This window comes from Sitodiplosis mosellana, unplaced genomic scaffold (genome assembly GCF_009176505.1).
Source record: "Sitodiplosis mosellana isolate CC-2019 unplaced genomic scaffold, AAFC_SMos_1.0 Smas_scaffold_6162, whole genome shotgun sequence".
Taxonomy (NCBI): Eukaryota; Metazoa; Arthropoda; class Insecta; order Diptera; family Cecidomyiidae; genus Sitodiplosis; species Sitodiplosis mosellana.
Window position 1 is genome coordinate 2512632 of NW_022601403.1, and position 23804 is coordinate 2536435.

Consider the following 23804-nt stretch of genomic DNA (forward strand, 5'->3'; position numbering starts at 1 on the left):
TTTTGTAAGCAGCCATTTAAATGATCGTACTTCACTTAAAAAATTGTTCATAGGTGATAGACAAACCACCCTATGAACATTATTGACAACTTTATATCTACGTAGTTTTTGATGAGGGATAAATTTCCACCTTGAATTCACCTCACCCGTTGAAATATACGATAATCGAAGGTAAAGATTTCAACTTGTAAAGTTTAAGCTCTTTGGCCAAGGTGATCATGAACACTATACTATATTTGATAATATAAAAATGGTTTCGGGGGGATATTAAAGGGAATTAGAACACATAATTTGTGTGTGACATGTGGGGAAAAGTTCGTCTTGAGAAGGTTGGAATTTTTATTTGTTTTCGTTTCATAAGATTAAAACTTGGTTAAATCTTAATCACATTTTCAAATACATAAAGCGCCCTAATACTTGATATTGATGCTTTCCCTTGCTTTTCGGTGACATCTCCATTTTTATTTAGTTCAACTAATCACGTCGATGACCAAGTTTAGGAAAGCAAATATTGCTTTCTTACAGCTGACAGCTGTTACTATTTTAATTATTGCATATTAATGAATAGGAGCTGAATGAGTTGTGCATGAATGGAGTTGCCAAAAAAACACGGGGAAAACTAGTATCCAGCGCTAGGAGGTCTTCCTTCTTCTGCTTCAACGACTGCTGCACCGACTGCTCAATCGGCTGGTATACCGACTGAAGGAGGTTCAACGGGTTCATCAATCGGTGTTATTTCAATTGGACTCGCCGGCTTTTCGTTCGGAACGGGTGTATCAGGCCATGTTCCATCTGAAGGGTTTGTTGGTTCTTGGTTCTGAGGACTAGTCTTTTTTTCAAATTCGGTATTCGTCAGATCAGAGAATTTATTCAAGGCCATTTTATATGGAACAATACCCTCTTTGAATAGCCTATTGTGCATATTGATCAGATTTCGGCTCCTCACGAAAATACTCAAATGCATTAAATCTTCGTCTTTGTCTTCATATACTTTGTTATACAACGCCTAAAATAGAGTGTACGAATTACAACAAACAGTTTGATTCGTATATTTTGCATAGACAAAATGTGTTTTCGAACAATTAGATAACAATGCGCATCACTCGAACATTTTTATACCTTATAATTAACCCAAGCATACTTCTCTTCGGGTGTAAAAGTGTTGACAACAACGAGCCATGCACAAATAAGAACTAAAGTTTTTTTCATTATTTATAACGAATGCCCACTGGAATGCAGTAAGAAAAGCCAATCAAATCTAAACAAGAACTTTAAATTGAACGTTAATCGGTGAACGATTTAATTCAATATAAAGTTTAGCCAATGTAAACATAAGAATTTATATTCATAAATATCCAAAGCGAATGAATGTTAAAGCGAATTTGATTCGCTTCTCGTTTCGCTATTGCATTCAACGGTATGCAGTAATTTAACAACATGAAACGAATTGAAAATATTATTTCAATGGTATGGTACACTATATATTTTGAACCATTACGGTAATAAAATTGCATTTTTCTCTTTCTCTTTTTATTTTAAAATTGTTTGTATATAAAAGAAAAGGAGAAATATTGTTTGTTTCCAGAGAGTGCTATTTCGCTGCATTTGCTGATTCAGGCGCCTGAAGTGTTATTCTACGGCATTCACAGTTTGAAATTGTCATTGCTTGCAATGATCTACGATCTTTCTCAATTTAATTAAGGGTTATATTTTCGAATAATGAAAATTTTGCAGCGTAAATGCGTTGAAATAACGCTTCAGGTGCCTGAGTCAATAAATTCAGCTCAGCTAATGCCTGCTCAGCAACGAATTAGCACTCTCTGTTTGTTTCAGAGCTCAGAGAGAGAGAGAGAGTTCGAGTTGAATTCATTTACATGGATCTATGTGTTATTCTTGATTTTTTTCAACTCGAACAGATGCACACAGAAGCCAAACATGAACACTCAGCAACCCATACTCCTAATGCAAGCCGAATACAACTATCATTTGGCATGACGTTTCGCTATTAAGTTTGTTTCAGTAACTTGAGTAACAGTAAAGCTGCTGTTAATTTAAATTACCATTCATTTTGAATGAAGCATTCTACCCAACATAAAAACCAAAAATGGTTTTGGAAAGAAAAAAACACGAGAGTTTCAGTAATTAACTTTACTTTATTTTTTTTTATTTTCCACAACAATCAATTTTTTGCGCATAACATAAAATGTGTGCTGCAGCTATATATCATTTAAATTCGTTCCATCAAAAAAACAATAATGGATAAAATCGTAATACATATTAAAAAATATAAACTTACTTATAATAATCAAGAACAGTTTGTATTCTCAGTACATCTAAAAATGAATTACAAAATCTTGATTTCATTTCAATCTTGAAAATAGGCGCCCGGTTTTAAATTAAATAAATAATTTGAGTATGAAAATAAAGAAACTTCCGATTGAAATGGACGGCAAACGACAAAATCGAGTTGTACACAAATCACGCTAACATGATTTGTGCGCTTTCCTATTTAACATATATCACTCTAAAGCAGTGCACATACCACATAACACTTAACAAACGACTTGTACTATGAGAATTTATTTTGCCGAATATAATCGCAGTTGAAGTTGTAGTGAACTCTGTATGTACTGATTTAAACTTCATTTGGATTTGTCATACGGTATGAGTATCATAGTATGAGACTCTCATACCCGTATACAGCGAATCTAAGGGGATTTATCTCTCGCGAATGCTGCGAATGCATTCGCATTTCAGAACAAAAATTTCGAATGTTTGCGAATGCAACGAATGCGGCTATGACAGCGAACTTGTGGCTACATAATTCGTTCGTTCATTCGTGTTTGTACATGCATTCGCAACGCTGCCGTATGATTTCTATGTAAAAATTCGCACTCGCTCGCATTCGTGAGAACGTTCGAGAACAGCGAAATACGACTGCTATACGAATGCGAGTGCGAATGTTTACATAGAAATCATATGGCAGCGATGCGAATGCATGGCACTGAGCGCGAATTCGTCAATAAAAATTCAAATGCCAAACCGACATAGAAGCCCCTAGCAATGAATACGCTGTACAATGAACACAAACGAAAAGTCGAAGTTATCACGCAAGTCGTATACAACTCGATTTTATAGTTTCTTTAATTCCAGATCGAATGAAGAATCTTAAAAAAATCGGCATAAAGACATTCTTATAAGAATCCAAAATCGAATCTGGATTTAAAAAAAAAAAAATTAAAAACCAGGTCAATATCGATATTTACTGATTACTGAGAGTACAATTAATCACTGATTCGATTTTTTAAGAAGCAATTGAATATGAATGTGCAGCAATTTCGCGCTGGTATTCAGTGAATACTATTCACCAACCATTGCTCATTCTGACTGACCACTGATTTCGGTAAATCTAGAATCACCTGAGTGAAGAATGGTTCTTTTCAAACAAGTACAGAAAAAAAATAATCGTTGTAGCATATATTTTCTTAAGCCAATGATCCAGCTTGCTGAATATTACCAGCATAATGTGATTTAAACATATTTTCAATTTCGGCTAATGTTTTTCCCTTGGTTTCGGGCACAATGAATCGTACATAAAAAATGCTCAGCAATGAGCATGTGCCATAGAACATGCACACGTTCACGGTGCCCCAATTGGTTGTCATCCATGGATAAAGTTTAACGCAAATGAAACAGATCGAATAAGCGGCTGCAATGGTGATCCCCGAGCAAAAGCCTCGATATTTTTGTGGAAATATTTCGGCATTCATCACGAATGGAATCTAAAAGAACAAAAAATAACGGGGATTAGTATGTTGAATTTCTTAAGAAGCAAAACTCTCCGGGAATTTTGTTCGCATGAAAATAAAACGAAAACAAACTTTAACGGAAAACAAAACAAGAAATCCAATTTCAAACCAAATTCAACTCACCGTTAACAATCCAAGCGTACTGGTGAATACATAAGTGAGTATGAGAAGTGTGGGTATCCATTGATAGTGTTCGGTGGGTTGGAAAAATTTGCACGCAACTAAACCGTACATGCAAAGCGCCATTAGAATGGATGAGTAAATGGTTGGTGTTCGTCGGCCCAAATGGTCCAACAGCAAACCAATTATTGTGCCGGCAACAACACGAACAACACCAATGTATACAACGCACAAGAATGGATCCATTGTGACACCGACTTCGGTGGCAAATTTCGCTGCATACACCACAACCACAAAAATACCAGACAATTGTTGAAATGCAAAAAATCCAATGATTATCAACGTTGGACGATACACTTCCGGTTTGATGCAATTGGACAAAAGACTCTCCTTTTTCAGCGTTTGACGGCGTTCACTGTGCATTATCAATATATCAATTTCACCTTGAAGCTCTGGATTTATAAAACTACCTGCACATGCGGTGAAAATCATCAAATTAAAAATTTAGCACAGTTTTGGAATGGAACCGTTTAGTGGTTGGAAAAGTTTTGTATGTTTGCAGTTGTTTACCTTTTCGTGGTAGTCCCTTGAAAATGCGCAATGATTTTTCCGCTTTGGCCGTTCGACCCTTACTCGCTAGCCAAGTTGGAGTTTCCGGAATTGGTATTAGCAAAATGAGCGCAACTATACAGATCGCACAACTTATACCACTAACCAACCGCCAGTTTGTCTGCGAATACATGCATTTGATTATTTATGTAGGGAGGACATTGAAATGTTTTGATGCGATGTTTTATGCATATGAATTTGGATTAAAACGCAAACGGATGGGTTTTTTAATTACAAATTTTGAAGAGATTGGGTTTAGATTGAGCGGGAAAAGGATGATGGAATAGAGAAAAGGGCAGAGGGACGGGGAAAAGAGGTAGGTAGGTGGGGAGGTAGAAAGAAAGAAGGTAAGGTAAAGAGAAGGACGAGGAGGAGAAAAGGAGAGAAAAAAAGAGCCAGGAAGGAAGGAAGGAAAGTGTTAACGGAGAAAAGGAGCAAGAAAAAGAGGAAAGAAGAAAACAAAGCACGGTGGAGTATCAGTAATTAAAATGCGAGCCCAAAAAAGAAATTCAATCGCTACTCACCGGTATAAAATAGCCCATTACATAAATAAGTAATATGCCGAGTCCAATGGTAACGGATGTGATGACCGAAATCCGGCCACGAAGTGTTGGATGCGCAATTTCGGCCGAATAAACGGCTGACGGTGAACTTGATAATCCAATGCAAATGCCAATGATAAAACGTGCCACCAGCAACTGAATAAACATTAATTCCTTATCAACGCTACTTGCCATCGCCATAATGCCCCAGGACACCACTGACAGCATATTTATCGTATATAAAGTCTTCTTACGCCCATATTTATCCAGCACATAGCTGCACAACAAACCGCCAATCGGACATGCAATCGCATTTATCGAGGCTGATAGATAGAAAAGAAAAGGAAGATAAACACCAAGTGACTTTTACGACATATTACGCGAAACATGATCAGAAGAAATATGTGTATCGTTTTGAATGAAAAACAAAACACAATACGTATCACTCGTAATTGGCAGCAATCAAAACAATTTATTTGCCATGATTGTTATGTCATTTGTCAAATGACCGATATTAAAACGAAACAAAACAAAAGAAACTCACAAACAAAAGCTGAGACAAGACATGAAAATACAAAACGTCCCGACGATATTCCGAACACATCGCAACTTTTGAATGTGTTTTTTGTGTGTTCTGGAATGGAATCGTTTATGACACCATTTGAAGCGATTTTGTGCATTCTCTCGAACAAAAAGATTGAGTGTTTTAAGTGTAGACCGAAATGTGTTTTTAAATCATTGAATTGCATCAAAATCAACATCAAAATTATCACATGTTACCCAAAATTGGACCGTCTAGTGTCGAATAATGTTTCAATTTATAAAAATAATTCAACAAACAATAGATTAATCATTGATTAATATTCAATGAATTGAGTGCACGGACGTGCAACGTTTGTTCATCAATCTATATTTACCCATTTCGATTGACAGAGTGAGTGAAAAAAAACATAGTGCGCTTGCATATCTCAGTGTGACATGGAAAGTTTCCGCCCTGCGACAATTTCAATTCAGGTAAAATCGAAGCATTCGATACGTGAAATTTTTCCTATTGTTTTGTTCGCCCAGTTCAAATATTGTTTAGTTGCAATCGCAATAGCGCGTTTGATAAGTGTGAATTTAATCAAAAGTAGAATAGAAATTATGTGTCACTTGATTTTGAAACTAAAATCAATCGATCGAAAGTAGCGTTGACGAGAGAGCGTGAGATGTAGTGGAAGAGAGAGAGAGAGAGAGAGAGAGTGTGATAGAGCATGACAACAGCATCAAAAATCGTTTCAATTGACCTGTGAATGATTCGAATCTGATTTTACCGAGTTTGAATAACAGATTTATTTGCGAATTTTTTCGTGTTGTGCAGTTGGCACAGTGCACAGAGCGCACGTAATAAACTGCAATGAATAATAATATTTCAGCAAGTCATTGGAAACCTAATTTGAGGTTCGTTTTTTGTTGTGCGCGCGTACCACACGAATCAATCGATCAAAATAGATGCGCACGATCGGTGGTACATCAATCGATTAGCATTTTATTTTATTTTTCATTTGCTTCATGTAAAACGAGCTCATCGTGGTTCGAAATCAAGCAGCGATTAAAAAAGGATGAACAAAAAACAGGCTATGTGATTACAAAGCCCCCATCAGTGATATCGCTCGTCACACGGACAATTTCAAATCGCGCGCGAGCACTCACTCAGTCAATCTCGTAGTCATAGCGCGAGAGATAGAGATAATTGCCGCCTAATCACTGGAATGCATAATGTGCAATTCGTTGTTGTTGATAATATGTCGACTGGGTAATATATTTATTTTGCTCTCGGTGAATGCACATTTTTCCCGTCTTTTTTGCTTCTCTGCTTTGTGTTCGCACCGCGATTTGATCTCGCCTGATTTGCATCGCACATCAGAAAGTTTTTTTTTTCAATATGTGCGTACTTTTTTGTGTGTGTCATTGTTTGTTGTGCTGATAAAATGCAGCCGTTTTCAGCTCTCTGTCGTGACATCAATAGTCTCGCAATTATTTGCTCTATTTACGAGCTAAATCGTAGTTCTGAAAATCTAGTTTCGAGAGAATTTTGCGTTTTATGAGTCGCGAGCGTTGACAATTTGTGCCAAACACACACACACACACACGCGTTTTGTGTCGAATCGACACTGTCGATTGAAAGACAAACGTTTTGTCATATTGTCTATTAACTGTTCATGTGCATCCAATTCGAGGTCCTGATAACGAATTCAACGAAGGAATGACAACAGCTACAGCCTCTGACTCACTTTCGGTTATGCAATCTTGTCGATGGGACCCACTTGGAATTTGTGCGATTTCATTTCATAGTCGTAAATAATATTTTCTGCCATTTACCCTTTGCCTTTGTAATTTCAATTTCACTCTCGAAATTGAAGACAAATCCTTATTTGTTTGAAGTATTTATAGCATTTGTTGGAATCGAAGTAAGAATAAGGCTCATTCAATGAACAGAAGACGGAATATTATTGGATTATTGGAAGAGGGAATGAGAATTCATTTAATTTAAATTTTCATTTTTTTTTTAAAGAATTTATTGGAACGACGAACAGATTTCCAGAATGATGAATGACTTAAGTCATTGAATTATTCATATCGAACATGAAACTATCGATTCAAGTTAAATCGAGGTGATTTTTCCGAAGGACGCTAGAAAACCTTTTGGAAAATGATGAACGCTTCGCTTTTTTACTCATACATTTCCTTTGTATCTAGTAGATACTATCTACACACCCTTATTTATTCAACGTGTTCAAAATTCGATTTGAAAACAAAACGGAAAAAGTGGCAACTAGTGACGAGCGCTTCAAATCTAGTGGATAAACATATTTTCTTTGTGTTTAATTTGTAAAGGAGATCCCTCATCGTCTGCTGGTTGTTTTCCGTTCGTCTCGATGATAAGCCAGACGCTAAACTAAACAACCACTTTATTTCCACCATTTTAATTAGACATCTCTTGTGATGTGATGAGAGCACAACGCACACGCCTCAACAACAACACATCCAACGTGGGCAATCATAGAGTCTTCAACTTGACAATTGCCTTGGCCATTGCCATCATTTCATGAGTTTAGTTTCTTCTGCGTTCGTTCATTCCGGAAGGTTCTCGCAACCACTAGTCCCTCTATCCGCCTCTCTTTTCTCTCATGTTCTCTCTCTCTCTCTCAATCTCTTTAATTCCATCTCTTTCCTTCTCACGCTCTTTCCTTCCTGCTCTTTCCCTCTTTCCCTTTCTTTCTATCGCTGTCTCATTCTCCCCCTTCCTCCCACCACCGCTCTCTGTCTCAGCGTATGAAACACATGGATACATCATATTGTGCCATCATTCAACTTAAAACCCATGCTTATGATACTGGTGCCCTTTATCCATTTCATCGTTTGAATATCGCTCATTAGGTAATGCGAAACTATACATATAATTTGACACTTGAGACGGTACTCGCAGCGAATGGCCTCGACTCAAAGGAGAAAGAAAGAAGGGAAAAAAACAACTGCAACATGACATAGTGGCCGCATGTTGATTTTAAAATTAAGAGGACGTTAACCAAATTAATTGGCTGTTGCGGCAAAAAGCGAATAAAACACACCACACCGTCGCCACCGAATTAAATCAACAAAATTAAAGTTATTAATTTGAAACTAAATTGGCGTTTTTTTTTAACATAAGGTTTAACATTTTTCCATTCAAGTGTTTCGGGAGTATCTTTCCATTTCTACGTCGTGAAACGAGTGAAACGAATGAAAAGTCCGGGAAAAAGAAGAAGAAATGGAAAATATTGAAGGAAAAGAGACGAGGAAAATGAAACTGAATTTGGCTACTGTTGACAACTAAACGGTTGGCATTTACAAATCCAAACAAACTCTAATCCACCATTAGGTTAATGGTGAACGTGCAAACATTCGCCCCGATACCAGCTGCACATTTGTTGCCAATGGTGAACAACCGACGAATTTGAAATTAAACATGGAATCTCGGACTCGAATTGTGCTGTGCCATTTGACTTTAGATCAGGGAAATTGGGTTAGTGTTAAGCCAGAGTGAAATGGTGTGCTCGAGAAATGGGTTCCATTTGAAGAGTTGTGTGTGTGTGTGTGTGTGTGCAGTGTGCACAACTTGTGCCAGCTAATTGTGTGCAAAATTACGGTGTTAGCACAACTGATCTCGAACACAACAGAGGTCAAAGTGCAGCAAGAGAAAGAAAAAACATCGACAATGATAGCCAGTACGTACGTCGTATATAAAGTTTACCATTTTATGCTGCAAGCAACAAAAAAAACCTCACAGATACAAACTCGATGCTATCCTGCTTTGCTATGGTACTTGTATCCAGACGGTAAAGCCAGTAATTTACCGACTTTTCTGGCCACAAACACCAACAACTACAACAAACATTTTGCTTCAACCCACAAATACTCCAAATAAGGAATTTTGCTTATTTGATATTCTCATCCTTTTGTCAACCCACATGCAGAATCTATTGCAGAGATATGGGAATATTTTGAATGCAGACGTTTTTTTATTCTTTGACTTTGTTATCGATGATGCTTAGTTCCCGTTTTACGGATCGAGAAAAAAAACTCTTTCCGGTACTATTGTTACATTCCTGCTTGTTTTTATACAAACTGTGTACAGTCGAATTTCGATGGTTGAACTTTGAATGGCCGAAATCCAAAATGGCAATTTTAACTTAACGCTCAACCTTATTTTATCTAGAATACGACTAACCGATGTAGTTTCGAATATACTTCAGTTTCAAACCCATTTCGTGGGAAGCAAAGCAAAGCAAAACAAGAAAAACTAAAGCAACAACCGAATTGAAGGACAATATATTGAACGAATTTTTTTTGAAGTCTTCCCTTCGAAGATTAGGAGAAACGAATTAATTGAAGGATTGAGAATAATTTTTTTTTTTGCAAAATTTCAAAGCTAAAGTAATAATTATTTGGAAAAATCAAGAAATTTAGGGAAGAAAACAAATATTCTATGAGAAAAAGCATTTTTAAGACAAATTTCTCGAAGCATTTTTGAGGAAAGCAAAAAAAATTCCAAGAAAAATGAAGAGTTTCCTTTTACAATGAAGAGTTCTTGCTTTTTATAATCAAGAAATTGAGAAAAGAAAGAAGTTTTGCATCACAACTCCTTCAAAATCCGAAGAAACCTTCAAATTCTATCTTGGCTTTGAATTTTTCTCAATTTTTGTGAACTCACTTGAAAATCGTTCAAAATTCACTCAAAATTCCCTCGAAATTCGTTCAAACAAAATCATTACCCTGCTTTCCATTTGGGCTGTCATAATTTGCATGCGTCAGCATTTAATTCTGTGATTGTAGGCACAACTTTTTCCTGTCCGCTTTGCTTGTTGCAAATCGATCGGACACTGGTGCGATTTTATCAGCTCTAGGGGAGATAGAAATTGAATAACACAACAAATAATCGGATGATGACGCGTTTTTTTTCACATGATTTCATCAGTCATATTTTAAAACTTGTCAAAAGATTAGTCAGTTAGATTATTGCTCTTGTTTTGCAAAATGTCATAAGGGTCTCGCGTTCAAATGAACCTCGATCGATTTGCAATTGTGAATTTGAATGTCTCATCGAAACGTATATTTATTATATTCTTTGTCTTCCATAGGAATAAAAAAGATTTATTAATAAGACTTTTTGCTTTTTCGTTGTTTTTCTTTATTGAAAATTGTAAATTCAATCTCTTGAGAGATGCAAATCAATCAGAAGAAATTGAACTGAATGTGAACTTACCAAACCATGATGCTTGTTCGTTCGACAATGCCATTGGATCGGATTTATTGGTGAGACTTTGGAAGGTGATTGCCGGAAAGCCTAAACCCATGCCACTCGATAGAATGGAGAAATTCGCCAGCACACTCATCGATAGCTGAAAGAGATATAAAAATTATGACAATAGAAATTTGATTTATTGATTACTGTTATGATAATATATTCAATTCTACTGTTGACATCATTATGATGTATGTATGAATACCAAATCTATGAGTTATAACGATCAAGATGAATATGTTTGCATTTTTACATTAAATCAAGTGATCGACATTTCCCATCAATATCAAAGTATATTGATTGTTGAACAATGGTTGACTAGGACATATTTTGACCAAATTTGGCTACAATGATATAACATTTATAAAAAAACACCGCAAATGAGTAGATTGATGGAACGATTTTAATACGTAGAGTCTACAACTTTCAGTGGTGAGTTGCGTCCTACTTGAGCTATGTACAAACTGCATTCTTTAATGAAATCTCTCAAAACAAAATCTGGATGAAAATAAAACCAGAGCGAACAAAGTCCGAATTTCAATCGAAAATATTCCGTTGAATTAATCTTCGTTCATGAATTCTGAAAAAAAAAAATTATCGAATCGGCGAACACGCGTTCATTTCGAAAACAAATTGAACTTGATCGCTTGAGACTCAATCCTTGAGTATTTGTGCCATAAAAAGCGACGCTTCTAAAGCGCACCTTAGTATGGTGCAAAAAACAATTTCATCTCTGAACGATTTCATCGAAATTTCATGTCTGAATTGATAAAAATCTCATCTCGGAGAAAAAAGAAAGGAAATTTTAGAAAGAGAATATATCTCAGGAATCGTTCTGTTTTTTATGCGATTTTCATCTCCACTGACACTGTATCACTATTCTCTACGACACCAGAGCATCAGAGATGAAACACAGTCAACACCGTTCAAATTCAAGTGGCAATATAACGTGCTATATGGACCATAATTTTGATGGTAAGCGTTTGAATCTTAAAGTGTCATATACCTGCATGCACACCGCTTTGCCGGTTAGTCCCAGCGGTACGGTGTCGTCTCCATCATTTTCGCTGCCTTCGTTAAAGCATTTATTCTCTTCGGTATCTTCTAGCTCTTCCATCGGTGGTACATGCACAAATTGATGCTTCTTTGGCTTCTCGTCCATTGCGTTGTCGTTTGCCGTCTGCTGTTATCGAAATTCAACTGACCGTCACACAGAAATCACCACTTAAATACCTATAATAAAAACTCTTATTAGACGATTGAAGTCTTGGAATGAGCTACGTATTTGCTTTTATATTATGAACAGAAAATAAAAATGCGGATGGATTTTAATCTTTGATTACAAATCAGTAGAGTGCAATAAAAATGAATTTGTGCTCTTTTGATAGTAATTTTATGTGATGCAATTCGTTGCCGACGCGCGATGCGATTTATACGCCGGGAGAGAGGGAAAGAGAAAGAAAATATTATACAATGTGACAAATGGTTTTCAGCACACGTTTTTACTCGAAATTCTCATTTGATTCATAACTAACGCATATAAGATAAAAAAAAGAGGGAAAAAAACAAACGTTGGAGAAACGGGAGTATTTTTTTATGAACAAACCAAATAGACGATACATTTGACCACACAACAAAGTGTCGTTGCTTATTATAAATGATCGAGGTGAATTCATTGTTTGAATTGAAATGATTTTTTTTCGTTTTTGCAGCGAATGGACTATAAACTAAAAAATTTGAGATAGTTTGTATATCTGTTCTTGGTGTTTTTAGACAATTAACTCATTTTCAATGCTAATTATATGAAAAATATCGATTTTTCAGACACTTTTTTGCTAACATTTCAATATTTTCTTCACATTTCCTAATAAAATAAACGATTTTGATGTTTTTTTAATCTGAATTTTATTTTTTGGAGCTCTTTTGAGTCGTTTTGTGCTGAAAACACTATATTTCTAGCCTATTTGAGTCATTTCAATCCCTTAAAAAGCAATAATAATAATAATCGGAACAATAGTCCAAATATTCAAATAATTGGCCGTTTCGAACCGCTGATTGGGATTCTTGGTCTGGACGAACCAATTTTATGTTTAAAGATCTTTTACGATCTACGATCTACGTTTTACGAAGTATTTTATACCGTTTCAAAAGTAACTTTAGCCCTTTTTCAAGCCAAATCAGCCTATTTGTTCACAAGCCAAAACGCCTTTGAATCACAATTAAAAGCGAAAACATTTCAAAATTCTCCCAAGATATCATGAGGCAAATGTAATCGTTGATAGTATGTACAGTTTGACATTTCTGATTGATGATGTGTTCGATGTTTTTCAGTAGTAAAAATCCGTTAAACAACCAGTTTGCCGTGTGAGTTTACAAGTTTATTGTGAGCCGGCAACGGGGAAACGCAGCGAATAACAGTGCACGATTATGTACCAGCAATCAGATACAGATCAATGGGTCATAAATCGTATACGATTATATACATAAATAAAGGCCACACACGACTTTTTTGCAGCACATAAATAGAATTCGACCAGGAAATAATGCCGTTTTTTGCAATGAATTCATTGCACATTGAATCTTGATCATTTCTTTTAAATGTTTAAATTTTTTACAATTTCTTTTGAGATTCAATTAGGTCAGATTTTGAATTTCAATCGGTCAAAAATACCGCCTTCGATCGGCCAACGGCCAAATTAAGATTTATTTTCAATTTTCCGGATAAGTGCGGGTCACTAGTGTTTACTAGGGTCCAAAACAGTGTATTTAACACGAGTTGGAACATTTTTTCATCATTCAAGGTTGCCCTGAGCCATCCAAAGTGTTTAAAACAAATTAGTACTTTTTAGTAGATTTTTAGTACATTTTTAGCACTTTTATTACTTGACCTGCAAAGCTCTTGAGGAGTACTAAAAAGTTTTTTCAGACACTATTGCTCTATTTTAAGCAGTTGAGAAGTTTCATGACTTCCAAAATGCACGAAAATACCGTTTTATAGCGAAAAGTGATATTGAGACAATAAAGTGGACTGGATGTGGATTTTTCGAGTTGATGTGTTTAGAAGTATTGCTCAGCTATACTCTGGCCACAATATTGCCGAACACAGTAAGTGAAAAAATGCATACTGCTCGAACTTTGGTCGAAAAACTGGAAAAATTGTCTATTTTCTCGACATTTTGCCTCATAGCTCCCACCAGACGTAATTTTTGGACATAGTTTTCACTAGTGTCTGCCTAAAATTGAACGAAAAACATTTTCTTAGTACATACTAAGGCTAAAAAACTATCATGAATGGGAGAAAAATGGTTTTTGTTCAATGCCTCTTTGCATTTTAATACTGGTGGAAAGTTTAAACGCCGAATTTGATATTTAAAAAAGTTGAGCCAATTTTAATATTCTGAGAACGCAGTTGTTCTTAGATTTTGGCCTTTTAGAACGCCTGATTTGTCCCTATCAATTGCCAGACACAAAAAAACATCGGTAGAACTGTGTTATCATTCATCCATATTGGATTACACGATCATAGATTCTGACACCAAAAATTTCAGGGAGGAATTAACCAAAAATTCATTAGGGGGTCAAAAAAATCAATTCTATTTAGTGTAAAATCATGAAATTATTCTTCAAAATTCAATGATGAGTCAAATAAATCGATTGTATCTAGTGTGAAATGTTCCCGTCAAAGAAATAACAAAGTGTATGACTCAATGATTTCTGATAAGAAAATGGAAGCAAAACAAATGGAATTGCTCATTTCCCATAGAGACACATGTTAATGTCAAATATAATTGAACTTTGAATTTGCAGCGAGATAAAGAGAGAGAGAGAGAGAGAGAGAGAGAGAGAGAGAGAGAGAGAAAGAGAGAGAGAGAGAGAGAGAGAGAGAGAAATGCAAAGAGACTTCATTCATTCGTTTGATTGATGTTTTCGTTTTCATGGCCATTGACCTAATTATTTACCGTTATTTACATTTAAATGGCTACCGGCTTAATTATTGCACAACATTTACCACTTCAAGTAATTGTGATGGGCGATCGGCGATCGCTAAACACAATCATCTCATTGAATCGACGACGGATATCAAATGGCTAATGTCGGCTAATTAACGTCACACGTCCGATTAATCGGTTAATTTGAACAAGCTGAGCAATGTCGCAATCACTTATGTTTGAAGTTCATTTTTTTTTTCATGGAAATTAATGTTTTTTTTTTATCTTCGCTTTTATTTTTTGTTGTCTATTCTTCGCCGAAGAAAATCTTTCTGAAATTCCCCATTCACCGCGGAGGTTCTCGATGTTATTCTAAAGCAAATTTGATGAATCCATCTAATTATGAGACTCTCTTATCATAAGATAGGTCATTTTTTTCGTTCAAATAAATCTTCTCTTGAACTTTGATCGTCTTTCAACTGAATGAATTTCCTTTCATTTTGGGAGAGACCTTTTTCAATTTTCAAACTATTTGGTTAGTTCCAGTAGAAAAAGTCAATCGTCAACAAAAAAGTCACTTGAGATAAATCATTCGTTCAACTATAGTCACAATTCAATTTCCTCACATTGCGATATCATTCGATTCTAATTCTAAGCACATCATTTCAATCATCTAATTTAAACAAACCCGATCTTTATACACAGACACATGCGCATCACCAACAGAAAAAAAAAAAACCATTTGTATATTTCAAAAAGACACTATTCCTGTTTCGTTCGTTTGAATTTTCAAGTGGTTTTGCATCGATTAAAAACAGTGAATTGTGCGATTCGGAATTTCAGGTCTTATCTTGCCTGTACACCTCTTTGATGTGCTATATCAAATATTGTTTGCATTGTCAATAGCAGTGATGATCGTTGAGTATTTGTTTTGTACCTACCTTGATCACGTTAATCGCTGCTGTTAATGGTCTAATAGAATGTGAGTTTAATGTAAAAATTCAACTGTAGGTCATATACAGGTAATAAAAACTAAGAAACAAAAAAAAAATGCTCACAACCAAATACTTTCACTTATTTATTGACCTTCGAGCAATTGGTTAGTCGAATCTTGGCAAAATTGAAACTTAAACCAAATCGAAATATTCAAACTTAAACCGAATATTCAATACATTGCCAGCAAGAATCTAAGAAACCGATTCGAAGACACTAAGAAATCGATGCTACTTCGAAGTGTGTCGAATGTCAATTAAAATTCGAAACTAAATCTAAACTGTGAATTGATCACCGAAAATCCGTAAGCCTACACTTTAAACGATATGAACGGCGCTATAGCGGAATTTGAATGTGTGTATCGAGTTTGTGTGTCCGCATCGACGGATTGCTTTTGTGGAACTAAAACGGTTTGCATCGGCAACTGAAAAATATGACTTGATACAAATGAAAATTGAATGAATGAACGAAAATACGAAAGAAAAAGAGACCGAAACAACAAAACCAGCACCAACGTCGATGACTGAAATCATACACGCGGGACTTTAAGTAAGTGTGTATAGGCATTGGGCTGAAGTGAAGCGCGGCGCTACAAACATGCGGGCCTCATATGCTCAATCGAAGAGCTGCTGATCGCACAACTAAATGCGGGTAATGTGACGAGTCGCGAGTGGCGACGGGCGAGAGAGGGGACGAGCGACAGCGAATGAGTGAGTGAATACGAGGACGGCCACATCGGAAACGAGATATATGATTACTTGATAGCAATACACATATACACACGGGCGCGACATATACGATTCCAAAATAGCAGAAATCGAAAAAGAATCGCATGTGGATGGACGTACACTCAAAATACCCACAGCAGAGCACATCATAATATCTCACGTTATTCTATTTGAATCCAGATAGCTGTCGCCGTCGCCGTCGCCGTCGTCGCCGTCGTCATACTTACCGACTCAAGCAGAGAAAAACTGACCGATACAGACCATAACTCACACTCAACGCCGAAGTATCAATCGCATACGCGCGCGCTTTCTCTCTCTCTCTCTCTCTTTCTTAGATCAACACCCGCGTACGACGTATAGAGCCACGATTTGGAGAGACGCGCACAGCAATTTGTCACAGCTTTGTAATAAAATATCAACTAATTTGATGATACTGATAATAACAAGCCACCGCGATGCAACTCTATCGCGAGCCAAATTTTCGTGCATTTGTTCGACTGTGTCTGTGGAAAAAAGGGCTGTTGGATAGTGGTTTTCTTTCTTTTTTTTCTTTTTATCTTTGATCTCAATTTCTTTCATTATTTTTTTCTTAATCCCTTCATTTCTCTCTCGTTATCCAACGCTTGTTCTCGCTCTCGTTCTCTCTTCCCTTTTTGCTGTCTCTTCGCTCTGTCTTACTCTTTCACTATCTCTTTCCCTTCTCCTCTCTTCTTCTCTCTTCCCATTTGCTCCGTCTCACTGAACTTAATAGGCAGACAAAAAAATCACACTCTACACCAGATGCATGACTCAATTAAGCGAGAAAAAAAAGTCTCAACTTTCAACACACAGCTCATCTGTCACGAGCGAACGCGTATTTATCAACACAATTATGACTCAATTAGGAGCTATCTCGGTTGATTCATTTCTCTCTCGTTGTCGTTGTTTTTTTTGCCTTGTTTTGTTTTACGCGCATTTTTTTCATTGAAAGCAGATAACTTAATGAGTTGATATCATTATTTGATTCTCAAACGCATGATCAAATTAGACACCAGCTCTGTGACTACCTTACATCGTATCTAATGAAAATTGGCACCTAATTTGAAAATAAGACACGATGTAAGGGAGCTGGTGTCTAATTTGACAAATGCTTGAGTCAATATGGAAAAACTCAACATGTGTTGGAATTTGACACTTTCAAACATTTTGCAACGTAAAAATCAACTCAGTTTTCTCTGTGAACATCAACTGGTTTTTTGTTTGTTTTTTTTTTAATTTTTTTTCCTACACAATTCATACTCGACAAATGATTCGATGTACAATTTGATAATAACGAGCCGCTGCGATGACATTGTTCATCTTTTTAATGAATAAGATTCATTTGATTGAAGCATTAAGCAGTGATTTGGCGGTCCATCGAACTTGTTTCAGATCAAATTCGACAGTAAAAATGAGTTTTTCAATCAAACTGCAACTGAACAAAGAGAAGCAATTTCAAATCAAAATGCTGGATTTCACATGTTCTCATGCTAACAATACTGAATATTCTGAGCTGAGTCTCAAATTTTCTTGGTATTTAGCATTGCAGGAATATCTTAACAAGAACCAAGATATTACTGGGCCATGTTAGGAAATTCCTGGAAAGAAAACTGATTGCTCAGAAGAAGTGTAACTCCAATAGGAACCGGCGTTTTAGATTTTGTCACAAACTAAATCAAACCAAACCAAACCAAATTCGTTTAAAGTTATTGAAAAAATCCAGTTTATTTGACTTGAAATTTCGAATGCAATTTGATTACAAATTGTAATTTACAATAAGAAAAATTAAGTTATCTCCCGAATGAGGTGTATCTTTAAAATTCTAATTCATACATCAAGATATCATCACAAAAATTGAAATTTAATTCACAAAACCGCCACTTGCCTTGAGCATTACTATTTGAAAAGTTGCGACTAAATTGTCGGCTGCTGTCAATGGCTCAACAAATGAGAGAATGTTGTCAAAACGGCGCACAAAGTGGAATTAAACGGTTTTATTACATTCATAAAACACTTGATGAATTCAAACCGACAAGCTGTAATGAATTTTATTTTCTTCTGCCGTACATCATCATTTTATTGTTTCATCGACACATTTGTCGCCTAGATAGGAGGAATTAGTCATAAAAATGTGAGAGAACAAGCGAGCGAGCGAGCGTCTGTGATAACATTCTGAAGGTAAATAATGACGATTCGTCATTTACTTAATAACGCTCTCCTCTCTCTCTCTCTCTCTCTCTCTCTCTCTCTCTCTCTCTTTCGCTCGCCCATTCTCTTTCTGTGTTTTGTGCCCGCACTTCACTGTCGTAAACATATTTTTGCATTTCGAATGAAAACGAAATTGTTTAAATTGAGTCATTTGCATTGGATTAAGTTCCTGTTTGTGCAAAATGACTTATTCATAAGATGCTTAAGACTAAGAGATAAACACAGAATAATAGGCACCTATTTTGGTTCTCTGTTTCTGTGTCTCTCACCTTCCTACCCTTGATATGCAAAATTTGCATTGCAAAGCATCGTATCAAACTTGCATTTTTCTTCGCTGACGACCACATCCAATTCAATGGAATAAAGCAACTCTCTAAAATAAACCCTCAAAATTCAAATTAAAAACTTTTCAGTTCCAAAACTATTTCGTGTAAATTGAATGACAAACCACCGCAAAACTGAGTCGGAAATGAATTGGAGAAACATTGGGTCATTCATAGAAAAAATAAACATATCTGTCAATTGTCAGATGGTGTGTATATTCAACCCTGGTTGCATGTCATGCGTTGTTGCTGTTGTTGTTGTTGTTGTCTTTGTCTGGCTCCAAACGCACGGCGAAAAGGACGACGACCCAATACTTATGTAACGATGGGAGCGTGCAATGGTTTGTGTAATGCGACGCAACAACATGGCCTAAAATGGGTACGACATACATATATAAATATCGCATGAAAACATGTGCAGCCATTTAAGCGCATGTGCACATGCCACATCGTTGTCGGAAACAACATCGAACTATACCAACCGTACGCAATCTATCTCTTTCCCTTTCTTCCTTTCCTTTTCTTTCTCTTTCTTTCTCCCTCCGTGGCAGTTGGTTTGTTTTTGCAGCTATCAGAAAACGGTTCAGCATCCCAAAAGCCACAGCATAGTGATGGCGCGCTTATTTCATCTGCAAATGTCTTTACTCAGTAACGGATGTGCGATACAACTCTCTGAAGTGATATGGTAGTGTCTCTCTAGTGTACCGTTGACATACACCAAATGCCATCAAAATCGCTAGAACGAAGCGACGATTTAATGGTATTTCTACTGCAGGTGAAACAGAGAGACTCACGCACAGGACGATAAATCAATTATAACGACATTTCATCTTCTACCAAACGCTAACATTTCTACTAAACTGATTAGATTCGTCTACTTACTGAATATTATCTCTGGGAACAGGTAGCCGGCTGCTCAGTTAGAATTCTCGTGACACTTGGTTGGTTTACATGAAATTTGGTCGGAAAAAAGTTGATACCATAACATTTCTGCAGTAGTAAATCATCAATAAATTTACTTGAATCAAATTCTTCGAGGTTTCACTACTTTCGATTGTGTCTTGAGCAGAACATTACATTTGTTTGCTTGAGTTCTGCTACTTTGCATGAGCCGAATTTCTCTTCGATTCTTGAACCAAATTTTCCTTCAATTTCCTTTGCTTGAGTCTTTCTTTTTGCTGGAAAATCATCCACGAATTGAATCAGAGCTGAAAAAAATTGAATCAGTTACTTGAGCCGATTTCGGAGCAGATTTTTTTTCTTCAAAAGTATAGCAAAAGATTTGAAGATGAAAAGTAGGAAAAGTAGCGAAATGTTATGGTTTTGTTTTGTGTTTTATCCAGAGGATTGAGGGCTCTAAAGAGTTTGCGGTCGTTTGACGAAAAAAAATGCGAAAAAGTTTTCTCGAACAACAAATGATTATGAATGAGTAAAGTAAGTGTTTGAAAGATGCTGAGCGATGGTCTGTGTGTGTGCGTGTTCTGTGTGGCCGTCTGTCAATCTATGCACGCGGTGCGTCAATAAGACGGTTTGTTTTCATAAAATTCGTATCACGCGAATGACAACGATCGACGCATTGTGTGAAGGCGCACCAATACCACCGTCATCCGAAGCAGTGGCTATCACAACGCCAGCGAAATGTAACGTGTTCATGCCATTGCGAACAACTGCCAAACGAAGCAAACAATAGACAGACAAAACCATCGGTGTGCATAGCACACGCACCGATAAAAAAGCCGATCATTTATTTTGTGCTCTGTTCACCGTAGAACAATCGCATGTAAATTGTAGCTCATAAATAACGTGTGTACACGCGCTTGTTGTCACAGCCTCAACCAGAGAGAGAGAGAGAGAGAGAGAGAGATAGAGAGAGAGAGAGAGATAGAGAGGGAGAGAGAGAGAGAGAGAGAACAAGTAAAAACGACGAGAGAAAGCGATATACACGAATACATTTTGGGAAAAGCATACGAAGCGTGGATTCGATTCGGTATGCGTTGGAACGAAAAAAGCGAGCACTTGCGATTCGGCGTACACACAAACAGATCCACGAGAACACATCTTCACAGCGACGCACACACACACATACATGCACATGGACTATGAGACCCATTGGGGCACTGGCATTCTGTGTGTATCGGTAAACGCGGCTGGCGCGTTTTCGTCATTTCGTTGTCAGTGTCTTTCAATGACTGAGTTTGTAAGCTCAGTTAGCGACAACATCTTGATTAGTGAAGTTTAATGTCAAGTTGAAGGTAAAAAAGCCGAAGAATTGTAATCAAAATACACACATTGAACGTGGGGTATTTAGAAGCCAAAAATTTCGACTCTTCGTTCCGACTCGCAACAATTTCACCGCATTCAATTCATTGAGCAATTGAATGTTGTATTTAAAAAAAAATTATAGATTTTGCACACAGTGAATAGTGTTTATTGTTATTTTAATCAATAGAAGTGAAGACAAGGAAAAAAGGTGTAACATTTCAATGAAACCTTAAAACTTTGAGAAACAGGGGCAGATATAGAAAATTGCAACCAAAAAAAAGAAGACTCAAGAACATTTTCAAACACTCGAACACAAAGCTAGAATAACGGAAATTTAATCGAGTGTTTATTTGTATTTTGTGTGTGCGTATAAATCGAAGGCGATGCCTTAAAAACTATACTGTGAACAAGAGAAGACAAAGAGAGTGAAAAAAGCACTAGCAACAGTAGCAGCAGTGAGACGGCATTTGTTTGGACAAAGGGTGAGTATTACATCTGCTTTGTGTATTTGCTTGCTTTTCTTCGTGTTATTTAGTTCCGCATCGTTAAAGCACACAGCAATTTCATTCTCATCTTCCGAGAGCTTATATTTACTTTTTTCATTTTCTTCTTCTTATCTCTCGCTTCCTCTCTGCCTCTCTCTCTCTCTCTCTCTCTCTCTCTCTCTCTCTCTCTCTCTGTCGCTCACTCTCGCTCGCTTCCTCCAAACGAGCAAATGCTTAAGTAATCTTTTGGTTTCGATAGAGTCAGTGATTGCCATATAGTTCAGATAATATGAGCATGCACACACACTCGATTCAATGCGTGCTTGACGTAATTGGACAGCACATGTCGCCAAAAAGTGACAGGCAAGAAAATTGCGAAAAGGATTAAGGAGAAGAAGAAGCGGCAGCAGCAGAGAAATGTACCATGTGTTCATGATGCATGATGACTGATTGTCTATCGTGGGAAGGGTTTTTCTGTCTCTTTTTTACTTTTTTCTCTATCTTTATCTCTCTTCCGCTCTCTGACTCGAAAAATGAATGATTTTTATTTGGGTTAAAATGAATGTAGCGGTTGTGCCTGTGACTGATGTTTGCCTGAAATTCGCAAATATTAATGCCTCCATCGAAGGAAACTTTGATTTAACTACGAAAAGCTAATTTCAGTTTCTATTACTATTATATTCAGGAAACACTAAGCTTCATCGGGAGGTTCGTTCAATTGACGATTTCTGTATTTTATTCGCGAGTTTGCCTTCCACGTTTGCCACCGTCGAAAATCCACTATGACAACTTGATTACACCGAAACTGGGCGATAGCTGGATGTTTATGGTGATGATATAGGCATTTATTTCTCGTGAATATTCCAAACTTGGTTAATTCGTTCGTGAATAATTGAACCATGTCAGCATAATTCGCCCGTTGCGATTCGCTTGGCGCAAACGAGTCGACGAATGATTTGATTGAAAATATTTGTCCGTGATTTTTCCTCACAATTTCGTTTTCTTTTACTTACCCTCGAAGCTTGGAACCATCGGTGGCATTCAAAGAAATCAGAAAAATAAATATTTGCGCTTTTTCTACCGAAATGACTTACAATTCGGCGAAAATTCGATGCGAGATTCTTACTTTCGTAAGCGATGCGAGATTCATCCTGGTAAGTGAATGGAATGAATGAAGTGAATGAAAGAAAAATGAAAAGAAAATGAGAATTAAAGAAAAGAAAACGGGGGAAGTTGAAAAAGACGGAAAAAAACTCAAGCACTTCATTGTTGCTGAACGTTCATCGATGCAATAATTCTCGGAATCAAAATCAATGCATTCCACTTCGATGGAAAATTAAAGGAAAAATCGTTGAAAAAAAAACAAAAATAATTCGATCAATTGACTTTAACTCGATTAAAGTTGATGCGTTGATGGTGGCGGTGGCTTAAAGGGTGAGTAGACAACCGAGATGGTTTTACCAAGTTTGAGCAAGTGACACAAACTGCCTGCCTCGATGTAATGTACTTGAGAAACAAACTCACCGTTTGTATCGAACCATCGCAAGTTGTGAGTAGCAATTTTGAAGCCTTTTTCTGATATTGAAAAATTGCCGCGACCTTATATTGCTACTGCTCATATTATCGGCCTTGCTACTGTTAATATTTTTTCGACTCTTTTTTACAATTGTCACGTGCATACAAATCGTTTGGTATTGCGTTGATGTCTCATTTCGTATTGTCTCTACCCCCGATTGCGAATGCAAAGCACGAGAAAAATCATTATCCAGCTAAAAAAAAAATTGATATTACTTAATTCGCGCGCACCAAACCACCGAACTGATGTCTGGGTCTGGGCTGGAATTCTAAGTCATTCGACCAAAATCGTTTGGAATTATTTTTTTCGTACATAAGACCATATTGGAGTGAAAGAGAGAGATTCCACTATTTTTCAGCGTGCCACCGGAATTATTTC

At 36.7% G+C, this 23804-nt stretch overlaps 3 protein-coding genes across 7 annotated transcripts in view; 1 reads left to right on the forward strand and 2 right to left on the reverse strand.

Moving 5' to 3' along the window:
• Positions 1 to 679: 679 nt before the first annotated feature.
• Positions 680 to 1298, reverse strand: LOC129574454 (cathepsin L-like). Its single transcript, XM_055456506.1, has 2 exons — positions 1120 to 1298; positions 680 to 1006 (listed from the first exon to the last, which is right to left on the reverse strand). The coding sequence occupies exons 1-2, from the start codon at positions 1207 to 1209 to the stop codon at positions 680 to 682; spliced, it is 417 nt and encodes a 138-aa protein (XP_055312481.1). The 5' UTR covers positions 1210 to 1298.
• An 835-nt stretch (positions 1299 to 2133) lies between these two features.
• LOC129574383 (facilitated trehalose transporter Tret1-2 homolog) lies at positions 2134 to 20480 on the reverse strand. 5 transcript variants are annotated; one of them, XM_055456364.1, is made up of 9 exons: positions 19986 to 20480; positions 19586 to 19839; positions 18458 to 19473; positions 11911 to 12137; positions 10866 to 11001; positions 5063 to 5403; positions 4500 to 4659; positions 3933 to 4399; positions 2134 to 3782 (listed from the first exon to the last, which is right to left on the reverse strand). In XM_055456364.1, exons 4-9 carry the CDS (start codon positions 12064 to 12066, stop codon positions 3486 to 3488), a joined length of 1557 nt encoding a protein of 518 aa, XP_055312339.1. In that variant the 5' UTR covers positions 12067 to 12137; positions 18458 to 19473; positions 19586 to 19839; positions 19986 to 20480; the 3' UTR covers positions 2134 to 3485. The 5 variants fall into 5 exon arrangements, with proteins under 5 accessions (XP_055312339.1, XP_055312337.1, XP_055312335.1 ...); XM_055456362.1 differs by lacking the exons at positions 18458 to 19473; positions 19586 to 19839; positions 19986 to 20480 and adding exons at positions 15775 to 15805; positions 15920 to 16276; XM_055456360.1 differs by lacking the exons at positions 18458 to 19473; positions 19586 to 19839; positions 19986 to 20480 and adding exons at positions 15775 to 15805; positions 15892 to 16276.
• An 819-nt stretch (positions 20481 to 21299) lies between these two features.
• LOC129574381 (kelch-like protein 17) overlaps positions 21300 to 23804 on the forward strand; it is a 31931-nt gene continuing 29426 nt past the window's right edge. Inside the window, exon 1 of the mRNA XM_055456358.1 lies at positions 21300 to 21847. The gene's annotated coding sequence lies outside the window, so the exon portion shown is untranslated. The remainder of the gene's footprint in view (positions 21848 to 23804) is intronic.

Excerpts from the sequence above, each read along its gene's own strand:
- LOC129574454 (XM_055456506.1), bottom strand. The coding sequence starts at position 1,209 with ATGAAAAAAACTTTAGTTCTTATTTGTGCATGGCTCGTTGTTGTCAAC. Across the intron at positions 1,007-1,119 it reads ATGCTTGGGTTAATTATAAG|GCGTTGTATAACAAAGTATA; the intron begins GTATAAAAATGT and ends ACTCTATTTTAG.
- LOC129574383 (XM_055456364.1), bottom strand. The coding sequence starts at position 12,066 with ATGGACGAGAAGCCAAAGAAGCATCAATTTGTGCATGTACCACCGATG. Across the intron at positions 4,400-4,499 it reads CAAGGGACTACCACGAAAAG|GTAGTTTTATAAATCCAGAG; the intron begins GTAAACAACTGC and ends CCGCATGTGCAG. Across the intron at positions 3,783-3,932 it reads GTACGCTTGGATTGTTAACG|ATTCCATTCGTGATGAATGC; the intron begins GTGAGTTGAATT and ends TTGTTCTTTTAG.